General features: G+C 35.9%; 4 protein-coding genes across 4 annotated transcripts; 3 read left to right on the forward strand and 1 right to left on the reverse strand.

The window, feature by feature from the left end:
- The first annotated feature begins 3,314 nt into the window (after nucleotides 1-3,314).
- Nucleotides 3,315-4,851, forward strand: LOC115714425 (small ribosomal subunit protein mL103 (rPPR7)). The gene has a single exon (XM_030643130.2). The coding sequence runs from the start codon at nucleotides 3,408-3,410 to the stop codon at nucleotides 4,620-4,622; it is 1,215 nt and encodes a 404-aa protein (XP_030498990.2). The 5' UTR covers nucleotides 3,315-3,407; the 3' UTR covers nucleotides 4,623-4,851.
- A 1,700-nt stretch (nucleotides 4,852-6,551) lies between these two features.
- On the forward strand, nucleotides 6,552-10,113 carry LOC115714428 (uncharacterized). The gene is made up of 9 exons (XM_030643133.2): nucleotides 6,552-6,838; nucleotides 6,982-7,030; nucleotides 7,285-7,373; nucleotides 7,506-7,562; nucleotides 7,701-7,763; nucleotides 7,854-7,919; nucleotides 8,572-8,658; nucleotides 9,033-9,126; nucleotides 9,365-10,113. The coding sequence occupies exons 1-9, from the start codon at nucleotides 6,734-6,736 to the stop codon at nucleotides 9,943-9,945; spliced, it is 1,191 nt and encodes a 396-aa protein (XP_030498993.1). The 5' UTR covers nucleotides 6,552-6,733; the 3' UTR covers nucleotides 9,946-10,113.
- Nucleotides 10,114-10,225: 112 nt separating this feature from the next.
- LOC133037391 (putative F-box protein At3g16210) lies at nucleotides 10,226-11,903 on the forward strand. Its single transcript, XM_061114563.1, has one exon. The coding sequence runs from the start codon at nucleotides 10,768-10,770 to the stop codon at nucleotides 11,848-11,850; it is 1,083 nt and encodes a 360-aa protein (XP_060970546.1). The 5' UTR covers nucleotides 10,226-10,767; the 3' UTR covers nucleotides 11,851-11,903.
- A 9,364-nt stretch (nucleotides 11,904-21,267) lies between these two features.
- LOC115714427 (transcription repressor OFP7) lies at nucleotides 21,268-22,637 on the reverse strand. Its single transcript, XM_030643132.2, has one exon. The coding sequence runs from the start codon at nucleotides 22,574-22,576 to the stop codon at nucleotides 21,383-21,385; it is 1,194 nt and encodes a 397-aa protein (XP_030498992.2). The 5' UTR covers nucleotides 22,577-22,637; the 3' UTR covers nucleotides 21,268-21,382.
- Between the last annotated feature and the right edge of the window lie 1,098 nt (nucleotides 22,638-23,735).

Consider the following 23,735-nt stretch of genomic DNA (forward strand, 5'->3'; position numbering starts at 1 on the left):
GGCTCCTGGGCCGGATGGAATGTCAGTTCTCTTTTTCAAACACTACTGGGAGTTTGTGGGTGATGCCTTCTGTGATGCGGTAGCCGACTTCTTTGAGTCTGGTAAGATGCATAGGGGTATAAACTCGACAAATGTGGTTCTCATACCTAAAATTCAGAATCCAAAAAGACCTAATCATTTCAGACCTATATCTTTGTGTAACGTGCTGTACAAGGTTATTTCCAAGATAGTTGCAAACAGACTAAAGCCTATCCTCCCTTCTCTGATTTGCCCTACTCAAGCGGCTTTTGTCCCGGGTAGGAATATCCAGGATAATAACGTGATAGTCCAGGAGATTATCCATTCTTTTAACAGGAAGACAGGCAAGGAGGGATACTTTGCAATAAAGATTGATCTTGTTAAAGCTTATGATAGGTTAAACTGGGAATCCATTAATCAAGCCCTTGAGTGGTATGGTTTTCTCCAGAAGTTTCGTAATTGGGTCACCCAGTGCATCTCCACTACCTCTCTTAATGTGTCCCTTAATGGAGGAATGGTGGACAAGATTATGCCCTCGTGTGGAATTCGCCAAGGGGATCCTCTTTCTCCCTACCTCTTTATCTGTGCAGCAAAAGTTTTATCTAGACTCTTGGAAGATGATCTTGCGAAAGGTGTATTTAAGGGTATTAAGTTAAGTAGGGGTGGTCCGGTTCTAACACACTTATTCTTTGCCGATGATTTAATTCTAGTAGGTCGGACCAATGTGAATGAAGCTAAAGGTTACTGGAATTGTCTAGAGAAGTTTTGCTTTTGGTCGGGTCAAAAAGTGAACAAGCTCAAAACGTCAATATTTTTTAGCAAGAATACTTCCAATGGGTTGAGAAGAAGCATTAAGGAAGCCTTTGGTATTGGCTCTCCGGAGGGTATCATCAAGTATCTGGGTCTGCCTCTTTTTCAGATCAAAACAAAAGGATGCGGATTTCAACTTCATCCTTGAAGGGCTTACATCAAAATTACAAGGATGGAAAGCGAAGACGCTATCCAAAGCTGGGCGGGCCACTCTAATTAAATATGTTGGTCTTTCTCTACCTCTTTATGCCATGCAAACCACCAAACTTTCTGACAGAATGGCTAAGAGGATAGATGGGCTTGTCAGGGATTTTTGGTGGGGTTTTGAGAAAGGAAATCATGGCCTGCATCTAAGAGCTTGGGATAAACTCTGCCTTCCTAAGTCCTTAGGAGGCCTTGGTTTTAGGAAAACGAAAGAAATAAACTTGGCTTTCTTGGCCAAATGGGGTTGGAAGATGCTGAATGATTGTCAATCTTTATGCTGCAGAGCTCTTAGAGCCAAATATCTTCGATGACAAGATTTTCTCAACTGCAAGTATAAAGATTCTGACTCGTGGTTCTGGAAGAATGTGATCAAAGCTAATGCAATTCTGAGGAAGGGGGCTTGTAGGATAGTGGGTCATGGAAGAGACACCTGCATTTGGAGGGATCCTTGGATTCCTCATTTAAAAGGTTTCATTCCGAAACCAATGGGAGAAATCCCGCCAAATTTGACTTGGGTGGCTAATCTCCTCACAGATTCTGGTTCTTGGGACAATTCTAAACTTAGAAGATTGTTCGATAGAGACACTGTCTCTACTATTTTGAAAGGAGGCAATCCTTCGGGCCAAGGAGTGGATAGATGGGGTTGGACTTTAGAGTCCAATGGGCGGTTTACAAGCAAATCTGCTTACCTTGCGCAAGCCTTGGAAAGAGCCAGCCATTGTGAGGTGGCTCCATCACTTTCGAACAAACTATGGAATAGTAAAATTCTGGAGCGGCATAAGATTCTTTGGTGGTGCATCCTCTCAAAGGCGCTTCCTGTCAGAGCTGTTATTGGGAGGAGATTCCAAATAGAAGATACCAGTTGCCCCTTATGTGGAAAGGGGGAGGAATCTTTTGAACACATTTTTCTAACTTGTGATGTGGCGTTACACATTTGGCGATCATCCCCTTGGGGCATTTATTCGGTCAGTGGCAATGGGATTCGTGTTTGGGACTGGGTGAAATTTCTCTAGAGTCTTAAGAACAGGGACATTCGCGAAGAGGAGGTTTTTCTTTTCGCATCGATTGTAGTTGACACTATCTGAAGGGCGCGAAATGACAAAGTTCACAATAACCTTTCCCCGGATGTATCAAAATGCATTGACCTTATTTACACTTCTTTTGCAGATTTTCATGCTTCTCTAGTGTCGTCACCGACTCCGACCTTGACAGAAAACTGGATTCCACCCCCTGAGAATTGGATTAAACTGAATTGATGTTCGAGTGGGACTGGCAAGCATGTGCACAGCTGTTGTTGCTAGGAACCACCTGGGTGAGGTGATTCGGATCCATACAGCTCAGTTGGACTTTTCGGATGCTTTGTGCGGAGAAGCAGCGACATGTTGTTCAGCCATTTCTCTGGCAATTGACTTAGGTTTAAAGTTTATTATTATTGAGAGTGACTCGAGACTAGTGATCAATGTCCTCAATGGGAAGGAATCCCATTGGGCCCTTGAGAACTATGCCTCCTTTTGTTTGAGATCAACTCCTTCTTTTATTAGTTGTAACTTTTTGAATATTAGTAGACAGTGTAACTTTGCTGCCCATAATGTGGCTAAGTGGGCGTTTTCCCACCAGATGTTTGGATGTATTCCGGTCTCCGCTTTGCCGGAGAACTTACTTTGTAATAACTGTGAGATAACTTTTGATTTTATTTAATGAAGTACTACGTTAATTTTCAAAAAAAAAAGATATGTAAATCATTGCATAATTCTAGAATAATAATAAGTTTTTTCAAAAAAAAAAAATATCAAATATAAGTTTCGTTTGTAAAATTAAAATTAAAAATTAAACCTACTCACGCTTGAGAAACAATTTTATATAATTTAGTGATAAGAGTTTAGATTTTTATTTTGTTTTATCATTAACTGTTTTACCATTGATGCAAAAATAGAATGACATATTTGTGTTTTATCTTACTAATATAAAAATATCATATTTGTGTGATAGTCCTTAATTATTTTACTTTTGATGTAAAAATAGAATTACATATTTGTGTTCTAAACTTTTAATATAATAAAAATTCATAACCAAAATCTTCTCTACCGAAAAAAATAGTTTCTTCTTCAGGTTTTAGACTGAATAGTCTAAATCAGTCTTAACATATTTGAGTTATTGTAAATAATTAATTTGAAATTTTTTATTAAGAGGTCAATGTTCAAAAAGAAAAAATAATTAATTTGGAATAGTTAAAGAGAAAAAACACAATAAACGACAGAAAATGACTAAAACGACATCGAAATTATGCAAACCTAAAACCACCTCTAAAACCCTACAACAACACTTGCTTTGTTAGTCTCAGACCCGATCATTTTCATTTGCAGAAACCCTAGAAAATGTCGTCCTCAACCTCCATTCGCCATCTTCGCCATTTCTCATCCACCGCCAAATCTGCAATCTCCATCTCCAAAGCAAAGTTGAAGCTCCGAAGCGAGTATGATCCAGACAAAGCTCTCCAAATCTACTCCTCTGTTTCCGATCACTACGCCTCTCCAACCATATCTCGCTACGCTCAGGACCTCACCATTCGCCGCCTCGCAAAGTCCCGACGTTTCACCGATATCGAAGCTCTCATCGAGTCACATAAAAAGGATCCCAAAATCAAGCAAGAACCTTACTTGTCTACTCTCATTAGGTCGTACGGAAGAGCTGGAATGTTCGAGCAGGCGATGAAGACCTTCGAACAAATGGACGAATTGGGCACTCCCAGGTCTGTGATTTCTTTCAATTCTCTTTTAACGGCTTGTAATCATTCGAAACTGTTTGATAAAGTTCCTGAATTGTTCAACGATCTTCCTAAGAAATACGGCGTTTTGCCTGATAAAGTGTCTTATGGGATATTGGTCCGGTCGTATTGTGAGGCTGGGACACCTGAGAAGGCTTTAGAGATCGTTGCAGATATGGAAAAGAATGATCTTGAGGTTACTGCTGTAACTTATACGACCATAATGGATGCTCTGTATAAGAAGGGCCAGGCTGATGAGGCTGATAAGTTGTGGAATACTATGCTTGAAAATGGTTGTGAAGTTGATGTTACAGCTTACAATGTTAGAATAATGCATAGCCATGGCGGTGAACCAGAGACTGTTAAGGCTATGATTGAAGAAATGAGGAATGCTGGGCTTAAACCTGATGCTATTAGCTACAATTACTTGATGACTAGTTACTGCAAGAGTGGGATGTTGGATGAAGCTAAGAAAGTCTTTGATGGGCTTGAGGGAAATGGGTGTAATCCGAATGCGGCAACATTTAGATCTTTGATATACTATTTGTGTAGGAATGGGGATTTTGATAAAGGGTATAAGATTTTCAAGAAAAGTGTGCAGGTTCATAAGATTCCGGATTTTAACACATTGAAGCATTTGGTTGAGGGGTTAGTGAAGAAGAAGAAGATTAAGGAAGCTAAAGGAATGATTCGGACTATTAAAAAGAAATTCCCTCCTAATGTATTGGTTTCTTGGGGGAAAGTTGAAGAGAGCCTTGGTTTGGTTTCTGCTTCTTCTGAGGCTCATGCAGCTACTGATGATGAGGATGAAGAGGCTGCAGCATGAGATGATGATGATAATAATCTGTTTGAATTGATAAGTATTGGCAGTGCAGGATATAGAGTTTTAATCTTTGAATTGACTATGGTATCATGAAAGTGTAAAAGCTTTAGTTTTTCTTTATCTGTGATGGGAATTCAGAGTTAGCTTTTTTTCCAATGCTTATTCTGCCATTTTGTTTAGAGCTTCATCATTTTACTGCTAGTGAAAAATTACATTCTTTTTTTTAACACCATTAATACATTGTGTTGTATTCGAGTCACGTCAATGCAATTGGTGTGGCCTTACTTTACCAATAAGCACTTTTTGGTGATTGAATTCGTAAGAAAGATGCACCTTGTAATGCCCTTAAATGTTGTTCTTTTGTTTTTTGCAACAAAGTTTGCTAGAATTACAAATTTTCATCCTTACATTGCTGAGTAAATATAGTTATTTATGCATTTAAGCCATGGAAGGAGTGAGATGGTGGGTCTTGGAAAGAAATATGGGTGAAGGAGAGATCAACCAATCTAATATAATTCTTTGTAATTTCAAATATGTTGTAGTAGAAGTTTTTAAGATTTATGAAGATCCAAATTCACTAAATCAAGTTACAAAGTCAAAACTAACGAGCTTGATAACTGATATAGTAATATTCAAAAGGCATAATGAGAATGAGAAATTTGATCAAATGTGCATAATCATAATCCAAATTTAAAATTCCACTTTTTAAAATCAAAATGCTTTAGTTCTGTGTTGAAGCTTTTCATTTTCTTTTTATATAAATAAATAAACACAAAATATGTGATTTACCAAATATACTTGGGTTGGACATGAATATTTTCTTTTGTCACTCACTTTTAACTATGCTGCCTATTTTCATTTTTTCTTACAAAAAATACCACTGTTGGCACTGCAGACTTCTCTCTTTGTAACAAAACATACACAGGAAACTTACAAAAATACTGAAATTTAGATTAACTTTTACAAAAATACTATCACACGGATTTTTTTTCAAAAATATTGTATTTTTATAAAACACCAGTAAAACACAAAGCAGAACAACTCAAAACACCAGTAGAACACTAGTAAAAACTTAACACAAAGCAGAACAACTCAAAACACCAGTAGAACACTAGTAAAAACTTAATGCAGTATACTGCAGTGTGAAACTTATAAAAAATACAGTAAAAAAGTAAAAAATACCACCTGAAAGTAGTTTTGTAAAAAAATAGCAAAAGTTAGTATACCATGTAAATTTCCTTTGTTTTATTATAAAAACAGTAACAACCAAAAACACATATTAAGAATAAGAATAAATAGGATTTTGCTCTCTGAACTATTACGCAGAGTTTTGTCCCTGAATTATTTTATTATTTATTTATTTTTTGGTAAAAATTCTCCTTGAATTATAGAAATTCTTATCAATTTGTCCTTTTGATTGTCTTTTGTTTATAGGTGTTCATGGTTCGGATTTTTATTTTTATTTTTGTAAAAACCAAATCAGACCAATTAAATGCTTAAACCAAATGATACCATTTCACTTAAAAACCTATTTGCTTAGTTCGAAACAGTAGTTATGTAGTTTGGTTTGGTTTGAACTACGAGCGAAAATTTTAAAATCGTGATTGAATCAGAGAATTATAAAAAATGAAATTGACCAAATTGACACCAGATTAATTCGGTCTAGATTGATTGGGGTTTAGAATCTCAGATTGCAGATTATATGAACAAACCTAGTTTTGTTCATCTTTGCAAACAATTTTCTAATGTAAGAAAGATCTTGTCGCCAAACTACTATAATTCAGAAAATTTGTAATTATTTTCATAGTTTGTGGTGAAATTTGTCAATTTATCCGGGCCGAAATTAGTCGAGTACTGGGCTCTCATAAACTTGGGCCCAATTGTTAGGGCCCAAGTTGAGGCAACGTTGTGGAGAATGGGTGGTAGTGAAGTGAGTCCATCAAAATCCTGGTTCGAAAAGCACAACGGCGGCATTGCTGAGCTGCAACCCTTTCCAGGGCTTGGACCAGAACACAAGTCTCGAGCCGAGTCTCTTTGCTGAGATTTTCGTTTCATACTGTAAACCAATTTCATAGTGGAGTCTTCTACGGTAACCCACCAACACACTTGAAGCCATGACTACTCGTATAGCGCCGGGAGTTGGAGCAAACTTGCTCGGCCAACACTCCGCCGAGAGGAACCAAGATGCCACTGCTTACGTTGGCAATCTCGACCCTCAGGTCCTCTTTTCTCACTCTTCACTTTCTCCGAATTTATATTCTTTATCTATTAATTAATATATGTATATAGTCGTTCTGCTTGGAAGATTCTAGGGTTTTGTCTTGAATTCAAATTTCAGTGTTTATTTCTACAATTCATGTAGGTTTCGGAGGAGTTACTATGGGAGTTATTCGTTCAAGCTGGCCCTGTTGGTATGTCATCATTTCCTTTAATTTCGAAGTAATTCTATATCATTTTGATGAAATGGGTTCTTAAAGTTTGATGTAATCTTTATTGAGTCTTCAACCTTTCAATTTTTTGTAATAATAATAATAATGGTACTTAGTCTTTGCATAATAGGCATCCATTGTATGTGGCTTTGGTTTTGGAATAGATTAGTACTACTAACTTGTCCTGTGTAGGAATTTAAAGGGTTCATTGCTTTTTGTTATGTTTTTTTTTTCAGTTAATGTGTACGTTCCCAAAGATAGAGTTACTAATCTTCATCAAGGATATGGATTTGTGGAATTTCGAAGTGAAGAAGATGCGGACTACGTGAGTGATTTTGATACTATTTTGCTTTATGAGATTTTCAATGCTTATGCTGAGACTTGATCAACTTTCATTTATGTATCTTGCTGTAGTTAAGAACCTTGTTTTTATTATGTTTTCGTGACAATTGTACAGGCAATCAAGGTGCTTAATATGATTAAGCTTTATGGGAAGCCAATCCGTGTCAACAAGGTATTTGTTTTTCTTTTCCTCCAAAGGTTACTTGGGTCTTTTACTTTCGTATGAATGTGTAGAAAATTATGCAACATTAGTAAATTGTATATGTATTTTTTATGGCTATAATAGATTGTGTGATTTGTATTGTTTTAGGCATCACAAGATAAAAAGAGCTTGGATGTTGGAGCTAATCTCTTCATTGGAAACCTTGATCCTGTAAGTTAGTTAGACAATATCAGAAAAATGGATTATATATCATCATTGGCATTCTCGTTTTTTACAGATTCTTATCTTTTTTTCTGGCAGGATGTGGATGAGAAACTTCTTTATGATACTTTTAGTGCTTTTGGAGTCATTGTCACTAATCCAAAGGTACTGCATTTGTCTTTTGTTCATAGTGGAGCTTCCATTTTTTTTTCTTTTTCATGTTTCATTAAAAAGAACATAAAATGGATAGAGACTTATTATTGTGTTCAAGTAATTTGTGCAAATTTGTGTGAATAATTCTTTGATTTATTCTGCAAACTATTAGAACATGCACGAACCTATTGATCTACTTGCTTGTCTGTGTAATGGTAATGTAATGGAAATAGCCTTTTTTTTGTAGTGTAATCTTTTCAAATTTTCAAGATATAGATTACTGCCCAATGCATCTTACCAAACCAAAGAATAAAATGATAATCAAATAAAATACAAATGGAATGGTTGCAAGTTTAATGTATACGTTTTTCTTACTTAATTGGCAGGTTGCTCTGTACATCATATGCTTTTGTAATTGTAGGTATGAAGTTGTTTATCCTCATTAATCTTTTTAATCACGATTGGTCGTTGAATGCACTCAATTACTCTCTGAGAAAAAGAGAGAAACAGTTGAACCAATACATTTTCTTTTTATCAATGGAATACTAAGAATGGTGTTATTCCAAATTTAAATATATTAGTTTCTGCATTCATTTGTACTCAGACATGATATAGTATGTAAGAAATTAATCTGAGTCTAATAAATGCTTCTTCTCTTTTCCAGATTATGAGAGATCCAGACACAGGAAATTCTCGTGGTTTCGGTTTTATTAGTTACGATTCTTTTGAGGCATCTGATGCAGCTATTGAGGTATGTTGCCTACATTGATAATGCATTTTTTTGTAAAATTCAGCTAATGAATTGATGAATTAAACAGTTGATTAGTTGGTTTCTATGATGATTAATTTCAACGAACAACTTAATTTAAATATATATATATTTAAACTTATAAATATATTTGATTTTTATTGGTCAAGGCCATGCCTAATTGAAATAGAGTCAGCGTGTATCAAAATTATTTGGCTCACCTTACTCTTTTTCAGGATAGATGCCTTAATGCAAATGGATTGGCTTGGCTGTACAATTTTACTTTTTATTCTTAATGCTTGTCATGTTGTTTCTTCTTAACTGTGCTGACCATGTATATACTGACGAAGACTTAATCCTCCTTTTGTTTCTTTCAGGCAATGAATGGCCAATATCTTTGCAACCGTCAAATAACAGTTTCATATGCCTATAAGAAAGACACCAAGGGAGAGCGTCATGGTACTCCAGCAGGTCAGTTTCTCTTTTCACCATGATGCTGTATGGTACTTCCATTTGCATCAATTCACCGTATTTCTGCAATTAATCAGACCATTTTGATAAGAATGCTCACTGACTTTTCATTTATATTCGCACTACATGCTTGAATTGCTTTGTTTCCTTTTCCTTTTTCTGGCCATGGATATATGCCTTATTGTGTTCTGTTGGGATAATAATTATTCTCATATTTGTGAACATTACCTGCTTGCAGAGAGAGTTTTGGCTGCTAGCAATCCTACTTCAAAGAGCAGGCCTCACACACTGTTTGCCAGCGGGCCTCCAACACTTCCGAACGGTCCTCAGGTTAATGGTGGTATGGGTGCTCCAGTGCCACCACGGCCTTTTGCAAATGGTGTTATTCCTCCAAACCCAATTCCTTCAATGCGTCCACCACCGCCACAAGGTTTGGCTTTCCAACACATGCAAGTACCCGGACAACAAGCTTGGCAGGGTCAGCCACAGCAACCCGGCCAAGGTCTTCCCCCACCGATGATGCACCCACCTCCAGTACAACAATACCGACCACCTCCAAACATGCCGCCCCCACCCCAACAGGGAATTCAACTTCCTCAAAGGCCTCTTCCGCCACCCATGGGGATGGGAATGGGAATGGGAGGCCAACAACAACAGCCCCATCACATGGGAGGCCAACAACAGCCCCATCACATGGGAGGCCAACAGCCGAATTGGCGGCTACCTCCACCGCCTCAACAAAGGCCTCCTCATATGCCTCAGGGATTAGTTCCTCCCCCTCCTCCTAATAACCTCCCGCCACCACCTCCCTCAAGTTGATCTACTATGTTGTTTGAATCCCCCTTGGTTCTTTTGTTTCTTATTATTGTAGCATAGTTTTTATATTTCTATACTTGTGGCTATTAAACAATTTGAGAGAGAGACATTAGAAGAGTTGATATATTTTATTTTAATTTCTCTAATGCCATTTTGAGAACTTTTGACTTATACTTATGTCTATGTTTTCGTCGATATCAGTAGTTAGATTTTGGTGGAAAAAGAAAAACTAAGGAAAATGTTAGGAAAAGAAAGTAGAAAATATACAAATTCTCATGTTTTGTTTGGTGTGGAATGCAAAATTGTTTGAAAAAAAACTTCTTTCAACAAATTTTTTTCTACTAAACATAATTTTTTATTTTTATTATTTTTGATTTATTCTTCATCCTTTTTTTCCTACATTTCCTTTACATATATCTTTTTTTTTTCATTAGCAAAATTTAACTTCAAAATATAGCTCCAGGCTAGGGTTTCAACTACTTTTTTTCTTCTTCCTCTTCTAACCGAAATTAAGGGTAAGAAAATCTCATTCAAATAATTTAAAAATTAAATTGAAATTCAAATGATTTTTTTTTTTTTTTGAATGAATGTGATTATTTAATTTCGTAAAAAACAAATAACAAATCCCCAATTGAACTAACTCCCCTATATCTCAGGAGAATACTTATCTTTTACTTAAAAAAAAATGAATTAAAAATATCGGATATAATCTTTTATTTTGCAATTAGAATTAGAACATTAATCTTTTTTTTTTATCTTTCTTTATATATAATCGAAATCGACTACATCAATAGACCATAGCAAAAATAAATTAAAAGAATAATAATGGCAAGTGTAGACATACACAGTGATATCCTCATGAACATACTTTGCCATTTAAGTGTGAAAGACTTGCTCCGTTACAGATCAGTATGCAAAGAATGGCGCACTCTAATCGACGCTCCACATTTCATCAAGATGCAACTCAAATCTTCCAAACAAGGACTCTTCATCTTCATCAACAATGAAAAAAACCAACAAAAAGACATGTATTGGCTCGACCTTACTAACCAAGGCTGCTCAATTGAAAAAATCAGATCATCAATACCCCCATTCGGCACACCCTCTGGTTGTTACAATGGCCTCATAATAACCCAAGATCGTCCTTCAATTTACAATCCATTTACAAAAAATCACACACCCTTATCCCATTATAGTTATAGATTATCACCCTATGCGAAAGTTATTGGATTGGGTTACGATCCTCTTATCGATGACTATAAGGTTGTAGCTCACACAAGATTTGATAGCATAAGACAAAATTATGTGAGTAAGTACCACTTGTATTATGTCAAGGCTCAGACTTTGAAAAGGCTTGATTGTCACGATGCTTTTTTGGAAAACTATGGTTATGAGTTGAGTAATTGTGCCTTTGTTGACAATTGTTTGTATTGGATAGTAGTGAAGAGTGAATCAAGTGGTATGAACTTAATTTTTGCCTTTGATCTTAAGACTGAAAAACACAATACTTTGTCTTTGCCATTTCAAAGTAAGGGTAACGCGTTTAGAGCTGTGGAATTTGAAGGCTCAGTTTGTGTCATCAAACCTATTTACAGAGATATTGGTCCACTACTGGATTATGAGATATGGGTGATGAAAGATCATGATAAAGAGAATAGTAGTTGTAATTGGAGTATGTTATTCTCGGTTGTGCCTGGTGTTTTTGGCAGTAACCTCAGTGTTGTGCCTTTGAAATACTACAACACTACTAATGATCAGATTTTCTTGATGCTTGATTTCCACAAATTAGTTGTTTATGATTTGAAAACAAACACAGTTATCAAAATAGTACGTTTCCATGATCTTATGGCTAAGTCGGGTAATAGGTTAAGTGTATTTTTGGGTGTCCAAAGCCTTGTTGGATTCTGATATTATATATTATCTATATATAAAGAAGAAATAAAAGTAAATATTAATTGTTATATGTGACTGATATTGATTTAAATAAAAGTCTGACACTTGAAGATTTCGTGATAATTCAATTGCAAATTGTTTGTAAGTTATTCTAAAAGCAATAAAAGAATGTTAAAATCATAAAGTAGACACTATGTAAAATTGTAAAAATTTGAAAAAGGAAAAACAAAAGTAATTCCTAAAATGTTGATGATTGAAGAAAATCTTTGCATAAAAATTGTAGGAAAAAAAAATAAAAATTATAATAATTGATGATTTCTAATCTTCTTTTGCTTCAGCAGAGAGCATGAGTCCTCAAATAATTAGATTGTCTATTTTTCAAATATAGTTTGTCTATGGTATTTTCAATAAAGTTGCTTTGTTTCAGCAAAATTTTATTTTACATTTAAAAAAACAAATTATATAAATTACTTTTCTTAAGTTTTATAAATATATTTATCTAAAGTTTTAGATTACACTCTCAAAATAATTCGTTAGCTGGATAATTATGCAAGCAAATATTCTTTCCACCACATGGGAACATGATAGCATTTATGGTCTTTTTATTGTTATCAAATTTAACGTAAGTCATAGCACTAAATAAGCATATAAAAATTATTAGTGTAAATTGGAATGTAATTTAACTTTTAAATATAAACTTTAATTTATTGAGTCCTTCCTGTTCACATGTTGGGTTATTACATGTGATTTTTTGTTGTGAATTTTTTTTTTTTTTTGGAAAGAACCTCAAGTTCATTAACAAAGGAAAGAGCTGGGATTCACAGGGGCTAATCCCTCCCCAATTACATTGATTAGAGGAGTTTGACCTTTTCTAGCCTCAATGGCCAAGTGATTTACCAGCAAGGTATTTTTTCTTTTAACAAAAACAATGTTGCAGCTTTCAAAAGTATCAGAAAAAGAAGGGTAAATACCATTTTGGACCCTCTGTTTTACAAAAGTTACCAATTGGACCTTGCGTTTTGTTAAATGACAAAATGGACCATGTATTTTCTAAAATAGTATAAATAGGACCCTGAATTGATTTTTTGTCAAAATAAAGTTTAATTATAATCTGATCTAAAAGTGCTATGACAAAACTGTTTATATTTTTTGTATCTGTGCGTATTAAGCATTGTCTTCAAGTTGGTTGTATTAAAAAAAAAATTGTCAAAAATTAAGCTCAGGGTCCTATTTTTACTATTTTAGAAAATACAAGGTCCATTTTGTCATTTAACAAAACACAGGGTCCAATCTGTAACTTTTGCAAAACACAGGGTCCAAAATGGTATTTACCCGAAAAAGAAAGATAGGAGAGGCTTTGAACCGCAACAGAGCTTTGAAACGTAACAGAGCAATTAGAGAAAATAGTAATGTTGTTTCACTCGAGGTATTTTGCCCACCCAAGAGCCAAATGAATTGCAGAGAGTTCAACATTGAAAGGTGAGGAGCTCACACCAGCAATGGTCGACAGTCGCCAATGGTTAAACTTGGGGTCAAGAGCAATAGCAACAACACCATACATGCCATATTTGAAACACTCGTCCACAAAGAAGCACTGATTGATGGAGGTTCAATGCAAGAGAGCAAGTTATGGTTCTGAGATTGCCAAGAGTAGGATTGCTGAATTCTATAAACCTGAGCCAAATCTCGTGATGAAAGAACTATATACTACAAAAATAGTTTTTCTCCAAGTTTTTAAATAGTCATTTAAAGTATTCCTGTCGGTTTCTATAACCGTCGTCTATACAAACGTGTATGCACCTATAATGCAAAATACTCAAAGATAGATCGTGAGTAAACAAATAAAATCAAGAAATTATAAATAAGACAAGAGATTATAATGGTTTAGTAAGAGCTCGGTCTGCTTAGTCCATTTTTGACAATAATTTTAGCTTAGTTTATTTAATTTAGATCACTCATTTATATAGAAAGCAATCATCCGTTTGGATTTACATAGCCAAACAAGAACGTTATTACATTAATTATGCAAATTAATAACAAAAATCGTTTAAAGAATAAATGAAAGAACAATTTTGACCCTTTTTTGATTGATTGCCTAAACGCTCGTGACTTGTTAAGTCTCACATTGACTATTCATATTCTAAACACTCGAGCTCACAGATTCTTTGGTGTTATTCACATATTGGGCCTTCGAGCCTATAATTGCGATTAAATAATTGAATGCCTACGATTACCCTGATCGCATGTTTGAGCATTCATGTGTTGAAAACCTAGAACTTGCGAGTCTTAATGGTTTGTCTAATTTTTCAACACATGAATGCTCAAATATGCGATCGGGCCTATATCTGCCCATTTATTAACTAACTGTGTGTTTTCTAAATTCTGTTTTACTTAGTTAGTTAGTTCTGTTAGTTTCTTAACTAACTCTTGCTTTTGCCTTGTAATACAGTCATATAAATAAAGGGTTATTGGCTCAGTTTTGAGCTAAGCTTTTCAGCAATTCTCTCTGTTTTCTTTTCTCTCTGAGTTTCTTTTCTCTGGTTTCTACCATTCCTGGTTTCTACCTTTTCTGTTTTGCTGGTTTAGCTTCTACATGGTATCAGTCGCCTTCAATGGAGTCGTCGATTCCACCCTCCGATCCTCCTCAGACGGTCACCGCCCCTGCACCAGACCAGTCTGCTCAATCTTCCGATTCTGCCCCCTCTGTTTGGAATCCGTTCTCTAGTTCCCTCTCCACTTCTCTAACGATCAAGCTTGATCGTACAAACTTCCTTTCTTGGAAGTCTCAGGTGGTTCCAACGGTGATTGGTCATGACCTAGATGACATTTTGTTCAGTGGTATCTCTCCTCCCCAATTCTTGGTTAATGGTACTAACAACCCTGCCTATCATCAATGGAAGAAACGTGATCAGCTGCTCTTATCATGGATTCGTTCCTCTATGACTGAAGGAGTCCTTGCCTCAGTTGCCAATCACCAAACCTCTTCTGCAGTTTGGCATGCTCTTGAGCAACGATTTGCGAGTCAATCTAGGGCAAGATTACTCCAATTGAAAGGTCAGTTTTCCCATGTTCACAAAGGCAATCTGTCTATTTCGGAATATATTGAAAAAGTTCAGTCTCTTGCTGATTCCCTTCTTCTTGCTGGTTCTACTATAAGTGAACAAGATATTGTGCTTCAGATCTTGAATGGATTAGGGGCTGAGTTTGATCCCATTGTCTCTGGAATTACTTCAAGAAGTGATTCTTTAACCCTTGATGAAGTTCAAGCCCTTCTCTTGTCTCATGAAAGCCGGTTAGAGCACCATAGCTCTATGACCGATCTTTCCATGAAACTCCAAGCCAATCTCACCGTAGGCAACAACCGACCCAACTCAGGGAGATACATCCCACCACCTGCTCGTGGAAATTACTCTGACAACTCTTCAAGAAACGCTGGGAAGAATTTATCTCGTGGTCCTTTTAGTCTTCAAACCAGGCTCATCTGTCAATTGTGCTTCAAAAGTGGACACACTGCTGCTGTGTGCCACTATCGCTTTGACAAGAACTTCGTTCCTCCTAAGTCTGCTCCTCCTCGAGCATATCTCACTGAGCTTGAAGCTGACAGTGACAATCAGGTACATAATACTACCATTTTACCTGACTTTGGAGATGACCATCTGTGGTTTGTTGATACAGGGGCCAATGTTCATGTTACAAATGGTTCAGAGTCTCTTGACAATCCCTCTCCCTATGCTGGTACTGAGGCACTTTCTGTAGGCGATGGTAAGACCCTTCTTATCACTCACAGAGGTTCTTCCTCTCTGTCTACTCCCTCTTCTCATGCTTTAAATTTACATTCAGTTTTAAATGTGCCTGCCATCAAAAAGAATTTAATTAGTGTGTCTAAGCTTACTAATGACAATAATGTGTATCTTGAATTTCACAAAAATTGTTGTTTTGTCAAGGACAAACTCACTGGAGCTGTTCTTCTCAAAGGACCAGTTAAAGATGGCCTATATGTGCTTGGTGACTCTAGCCACCATTCTCATACACTTTAGTGTATTAGATTGGGGTGGGGAGTACAGACCATTTGCTAGATTTTTACATGACCAAGGAATCCATTTTCAACATCCTTGTCCTCATGACCATGAACAAAATGGAAGAGCTGAGCGGAAGCATAGACATATTACTGAAACTGGTTTGGTTTTACTTGCTCAATCTGGTCTTTCTTTGTCTTACTGGTGGTATGCTTTCCAATGTGCTGTATTTACCATTAATAGACTTCCTACAGTTGTTCTTGGCTTCAAGAGCCCCTATGAAAGTTTGTTTGGCAGCCTACCTGATTACAAGATTCTCAAACCTTTTGGGTGTGCTTGTTTTCCACATTTGAGACCTTACAACAATCACAAACTTGAGTTCAGATCAGATCAATGTATCTTTCTTGGATACTCTTCTCATCATAAAGGGTACTTGTGTGAACATTCTAAAGGCCGGCTCTATATTGCAAGAAATGTGGTGTTCAATGAACGAACTTTTCCTGCCTTTGAAGCCTCCTCTAACACTCAGGTACTGTCTTCTCCATCTTTACCTACTGCTGCATTTACTTTTCCCACTGCTACTTCTAATACTGCTCCAATTTTTGGTTGTGCTGCTGTTCCTTCTTACAACCTGACTACACAAGTGTCTTCATCTCCAATTCAACACCAGCAACCCGCCATTACCAACCATCGCCCTGCTCCTACCACTCAACAACCAGAAATACACAATCCCCAACCCCCATCTCAAACCCAACAGCCTGAAACAACAACCCAGCCACCTATACACTCACTTCAACAGCCTGAAGCAACAACCCACCAGCCTATACACTCATCTCAGCAGCCTGAAACCTCAACCCAACAGCCTATACACTCATCTCAGCAACCTGAAACCTCAATCCAACAGCCTGTTCAACCACTGCAACAACCTCAATATTCAAACCAGCTTTCTAAATCATTCCACCAGCTAGGGGTGTACATCAAACCGCTCAAACCGCTCAAACCGCCCGCACCGCACCGCACCGCAAAAAAAATGCGGTTTGAAATTCTTCGCGGTGCGGTTGCGGTTTGAATTTTTCCCAAACCGCGCGGTGCGGTGCGGTTTGCGGTTTTGAATTATTAAACCGCGATTCAAACCGCACCGCACCGCATCTTTTAAAATTTCAATTTTTATATTTATTTTATTAAGCCCATACATATGAGCCCAACCCAAGCCTATAAATCTTAGGGCAAAATCCATAACTCTTCACAAACCCTCTCTTCTTAGCAACAAACCCAAGTCCATACATGTGTATTAAAATTTGGAGTTGGAAGTTTGTGTTTGTTTTATTTTTAATCTATTGATGTAAGTATGTTAGTTGTACATTTATATTGTTGTTAGAACTTAATTAGTTTCAAGTTTGTTATTTTGATTTAAGTGTGTTGTTGAAACTTTAAAAAGATTATTGATTTATTGTTGTTATTATAACTTTTATTAGTCTCAAGTTTGTTGTATTTTCTTAAGTGTTTTGGAATAATTATATTAATGATAGTTTAATTATTTTATGATTATTTCAAAAAAAAATTGTGATAGTTCAAACCGCATAAACCGCAAAAACCGCACCGCACCGCATCATTTTTTGCGGTGCGATTTTTGCGGTTTTTTAGTATCGCGGTGCGGGTGCGGTTTGGAAAATTAGGAAAACCGTATGTGCGGGTTAGTTTGAAAAAATGGTTAAAAACTGCACAACCCGCACCGCGAACACCCCTACCACCAGCAGCCCCATAACTCATCTCAGCAGCATTCTTCTGGTGTTTTGTCTCCAACACATGACTCAAGCATGTTATCTCGAGTTCACCACATGAAAACAAGGTCTCAAAGTGGAATATACAAACCTAAAGCATACTTATCTACTAGACATCCTTTTCCCGAATCTCTTGTTCCTACTGAACCAAGAACAGTCCAACAAGCTCTTAAAGATCCCAAATGGTTTCAATCTATGCAAAAGGAGAATACTGCCTTGATTCGATCACACACTTGGACTCTTGTTCCTTATGAGCCGCATATGCATGTTATTGACAACAAGTGGGTGTATCGGATAAAACTTAATGCTGATGGCTCCCTCAATACATACAAATCCAGGTTAGTCGCCAAAGGATATTTACAAACACCTGGGATTGATTATGAGGACACTTTCAGCCCTGTGGTTAAACCAGTTACAGTTCGAACTGTTCTCACTCTTGCTGTCACTTCAGCATGGATTGTTAGGCAATTGGATGTTAGTAATGCCTTTTTAAATGACGATCTCCAAGAAACAGTGTATATGAGACAACCAAGAGGTTTTGAAGATCCAACCAACCCGACTCATGTCTGTAAGTTGCATAAAGCTCTTTATGGTTTGAAGCAAGCTCCACGGGCTTGGAATGAGAAATTGAGGCACACGTTGTTGCAGTTGGGTTGTCATGCTTCAAAATCAGACACATCTCTCTTTGTTTATGGATCTGATGCAAACCTGATTATCCTCCTTGTGTATGTAGATGACATACTGGTTACTGGTCCTAATTCTAGTCTCATTTCAAAACTGATTGCTGATTTGAACACCTCTTTTGCCTTGAAAGACCTCGGCCCTATTCACTATTTTCTTGGCATTGAGATTTTTCGAGATGCTACAGGGATGTATCTTTCTCAAAGCAAGTATGTAATTGATTTGCTTGTTCGACTTCAGCTTGATGGTGCTAAAAGTTGTCCCAATCCAACTAGTTCTACTCAAAAGTTATCTTTGGCCGATGTAGACCCGTTTCATGACATAACTCTTTATAGAAGCACTCTTGGTGCTCTCCAATATCTCACACTCACTCGGCCTGATGTTGCTTTTATCATAAATAAACTGAGTCAGTTTATTCATGCACCAACTGTCAACCACTGGGAAGCTTGTAAGCGCCTTTTTCGATATCTAAAGGGCACTCTCTCTCTCGGTCTCTTTCTTAGACCAGCAGCTTCTATGGACATTTGTGCTTATTCCGATGCTGATTGGGCCAGTTGTGTTGATGATCGAAGATCAACGGGAGGTTATGTGGTGTTTCTTGGAGGAAATCTAGTGTCTTGGAGTGCAAAGAAGCAGAATGTTGTCGCTCGCTCAAGTACTGAAAGTGAATTTCGCAGCCTTGCCAACACTTCTGCTGAAATCAAATGGCTGGTCAACTTGTTATCTGAGTTACACATTAAACCAGCCCTCACACCAGTCATTTGGGTTGATAATCAAGGAGCAGCTGCACTTGCAGCTAATCCCATTTTCCATGCCCGAAGTAAGCACATAGAGATAGATCTTCACTTCATCAGAGATCAGATAATGGCCAAGGAGATTTCTGTCAGATATGTTCCAGCACTTGATCAAGTTGCTGATTCTCTTACCAAACCTCTCTCCAAAGATCGGTTCTTATATCTTCGAGGCAAACTCAATATGGCTGCAACCCCTTTTCGTTTGAGGGGGGATATTAACTAACTATGTGTTTTCTAAATTCTGTTTTACTTAGTTAGTTAGTTCTGTTAGTTTCTTAACTAACTCTTGGTTTTGCCTTGTAATACAGTCATATAAATAAAGGGTTATTGGCTCAGTTTTGAGCTAAGCTTTTCAGCAATTCTCTCTGTTTTCTTTTCTCTCTGAGTTTCTTTTCTCTGATTTCTACCATTCCTGGTTTCTACCTTTTCTGTTTTGCTGGTTTAGCTTCGACACCATTACATATAATCAATATATGTGTGACCAATACTAATTTTTCTCGATTGTACTTTTTATCAACTATACTAAACATAGCGTGCGATTAGACTTTATCTCGATAACACATTCTCGCAAATCTATGTCATGCGAGATTAGCTGGAATTATTTGTTGACACATCATTCTTTTTATTAGAAACCGAATTCACTTGTCAACTATCTACGAGACTATACTTTTATTGTTAGATAAAAAATTCACGCGTCTCAACTATTTACTAGACTATAACAAAAAGCACCAAATGAAATGAAAGGGAAGGATTGAATTTTTATGTTATGATGTCATGAATACTTACTACTGCAAGTACAAACTGAGACAACAGTACAGTACTCCTGTTGTAATTTCTAGTATAATTAATCCCAATATACAAGATGATTATCCAACGGTGTGTAAACAAGAGATGATGATTTTGATTTTTAAGCATGCTTCATAAAACAATAGTGACAGATTTGTCTATATTACATTTAAGAATCTAAGAGAGAGTGGAGTTTAATTGAGTTATTGGGGAAAGGAGGAATCTCAGACTGATACCGTGTGGGTGGGTGTATCCTATTCCTATATATCTATCTATTCCTACTTACTAGACTAGTACTGCTACTGTAAAAGACTTAACAACTCTATCTATCTACCAAAAAATATGGCTCACTACTTTTAGTTTTCCTCACACCACATTAGGTAATTTTATAATGACATTGGCGTGACCTTTACGAAATTATATACAATATTATGACCCTAACTAAGGATCGATCATTTCGATTCACACCAAATAAGACTTAGAAAATCTCCTATTGGCTAAATTCTAATGTAATATTATGACAAAATTAAAAGAAAATTACAATTTTATAAATATTAAATATTTATGTCCTTAAAAATAAATATTAAACTTATGTTTCTTACAAACTTAAAACTTTATATAATTATAATATCATCTAAGGGAGTGGGTGATACGAGTTGGGCGGAAAATTGATGAAAAATTAAACTAACACCAGCAAAGTGCGACTAAGTAAAAATCTAACCACATGATAAACTATTAAGAGTTAGTCTCACATTATTAATGTATGAAAATAAATTGTGATATATAAGATAATAAGCTACCATTGTCAATTATTTTTAAAATGAAACCTCTCTTATCATATCTCAAATTCTAATCTAAACCACATTTAAATTAATAATTTATATGTAAAAAAAACAATAAACATAACCATAAATGCTTTTTGGTTGCTGTTAATGATTAATATTCAATTCAAGCGTTTTATTGGTTAAATCATTGGTCAAGTCAAGAGAGCTGTCTCTCTCTTTCTCTCTTGGAGTTGTTTTAATTCTATTAGTTAAATCCGTGTTCCCTGTCAAAACGACATCGTCCACCAAAACTGCGGACTCCTTGGAACAAAAATTGGGTCCCATCCCATTGATTCCAGTCTCACGCCGGGCCCACCCACTCTCTTTTTCTCTTTAAAAAAAATATATCCTAATTAAAACTAATATTTAATTAGTTTTAGAATAATACAAAATCACTATCAATTATATCATCAACAATCAACCCATTAATTGTATGTTATTTTTATTTTTAAATAACGAGATTATTTCAAAGACAAATTATAGTAATGAAAAAAACACAACTTAAATTATCTATGCCACGTGAAAAATGCATGAAATAGACAAATTCACGTAGGAAATTAAACACTTCATTGATTTTATATATACTAATAATACATAAATACTAATTAATTACTAGTTTAATTATATTAATTATAACAAGTTGTTTTGGGTGATGATGAAAGAGGTCATGTCTGAGTACTAGAAAACAAAATTTCCCAAATCTCAGAGAAAGCTCGGACGATAATCCCATGGTGATCTCTGGAATTAAGAGACAAGAAACAATGCAAGAGCTGTTCCAAATCTTTATCTTCAAACATTTGTTTCTCCAAAATCATTTCCATCATAGACCTCTTAAAATCCTCGTAAGGATCAGCCGATTTCTTCACCACAGCAAAACTCTCCCTCACTTTCCCATCCACACTACAAGGAATCATCCTCTGAAACATCGAAAGCCTCGCCGGACTACTACTGCTCTCCGAAGACGACGACAAAGATTTCCTCATCCCCTGTTTGGAAACGCACCGTTTTGATGATTTCTTCCTCTTCTTTTTTTTCTTATTATTATTATTACTATAATTGGTGTGATCCAGTGTGGTCTCGCGTATGGTTTCTAACTGTGTGTTGAATAATTCTGAAGAGGAATAATCAGTTGTGGTGGAGAAGCTTCTAGAAGATGAGACCAAAGTCTCTGTTTCTTCTTCGTCGTTTAATTCGTTATTGTAGTTTATTATTTCGTCGTTGCTGAAAATTCCACTCTCGGCTGAAGAAGTGCTGATTCTGAATAGTATAGATCTAGCGACTGATGATGTCGTTTTCCTTTTGGATCGTCGTTTCTTCTTCTTCTTTCTAAATTTAGTTTCGGCTGAAGAAGGAGGCGGAGGAGGAGGAAGGAAAACGTCGTCGTTTTCGGTTTCGGAACGCCCTGAAACAGAGGAAGTGTAGACTTTTCGGCGAGCAGGGGTTTCGAATACGACGTCGTTTTCGAACACATTTTCTATCACGTGCCAGTTGTTGTCTTGTTCACGTGACGATTTTTTTGTCGTTGTAATACCGATATTGTCCTCTTCTTCGTCGTGGTCGGAGTGAGTGGGTTGCGAATTTGATCTGCTGCGACAGCATCCCGCGGAAAGGAATGCGGAAGACACGTGGCGTTTCAGGAAAGAACGGTGGGTAGTGGTAGTTGTGGTCGAGGTTGTGATGGTGTGTGATGAGCGGTGGTTTGGAAGTAGTACTGTGGGGTTGACCGTAGAGAATCGGAAGAAAGATGGGAGTAGTGGATTATTATTGGAAGAGGGGTCTTTGGAATTGGAACCACCACAAGGATTGATAGAAAAAATGATTTTGGAAATTCGAAGCTTGAAGTTGAAACGTTTGGCCATTTTTTTCTTCTTACCTAGTTTTGTTTGGGAGCGTAAATATGGGGTAAAAAATGAAATGCCAAAGGATGAAACTTTGTCTGTCAAAAGTAGGGTTTATATAGGAGCCATAGATAGAGTGTCAAATCTTATTAAAATGCAATTTTAAGCTGTTTTTTAATTTTTATTTTATTTCTTATAATTAATAAATCAATAAATAACTGAGACTTGCTATGCTATTATAAATAAACCAGTATAAACTACATAAAGTATTGTTAATTTTTAAGGGTAAAAAAATCCAATATATATAATGGCGGAGCTAAAATTTAAGTTGAGAGAATAAGGGATATTTTTTTTTTAATTATAGGAGGCATACTTTATTTTTTACATGACATAATATATTTAAAATTGGTATAAATTTATATTTTTATTGCATTAAATATATTTTAAAGTTAAAAAAGTGATAAGAAAAATATTGACAAAAAAAAGTAAGAGGAATTATTTTTTATACTATTTTTTTTTTTCAAATTTACGGGTTGGGTTGCTCTTGTTCCGTTAATTTTTCATGTAGTTTCTGTGGGTTGCTATATGAATTTAAGTTGCGATTTAAGTTGTTCCATTAGTTGCTATAGGAATTTCTGTGTAGAATTCTATAAAAATAAAAATAAAAAAAATTATTTTAAAATATAAAAATAAAAAAACTCAAAAAATAATAACATATATACATATAATTAAAAAAAAATGAAATAATTATTTTAACTCTTACCCTTCTAATATACTCCTCTTTTAATTATATTGTGTTGTTATAATTAGAACCGACAAAGAATACTAAAATCATATTAAGAACCCTTTTTACTAAAGTGAAATTTTGTCACTAAACTGTCTGTTTAACAACATTATATACTACTATACTACTATGTAATATGTATAACACTGCTCCTAATTAACGGTACGTGCAATGAAGTGACCCATCGGTGTATATACATATGATCATCTCATTTATATTTATATATATATAGGGTAAATACCATTTTGGACCCTGTGTTTTGTTAAATGACAAAATGGACCCTATATTTTCTAAAATAGTAAAAATAGGACCCTGAGCTTAATTTTTGACAACTTTTTTTTTTAATACAACCAACTTGAAGACAATGATTAATACGAACAGATACAAAAAATGTAA

Source organism: Cannabis sativa, chromosome 4 (assembly GCF_029168945.1).
Source record: "Cannabis sativa cultivar Pink pepper isolate KNU-18-1 chromosome 4, ASM2916894v1, whole genome shotgun sequence".
NCBI lineage: Eukaryota > Viridiplantae > Streptophyta > Magnoliopsida > Rosales > Cannabaceae > Cannabis > Cannabis sativa.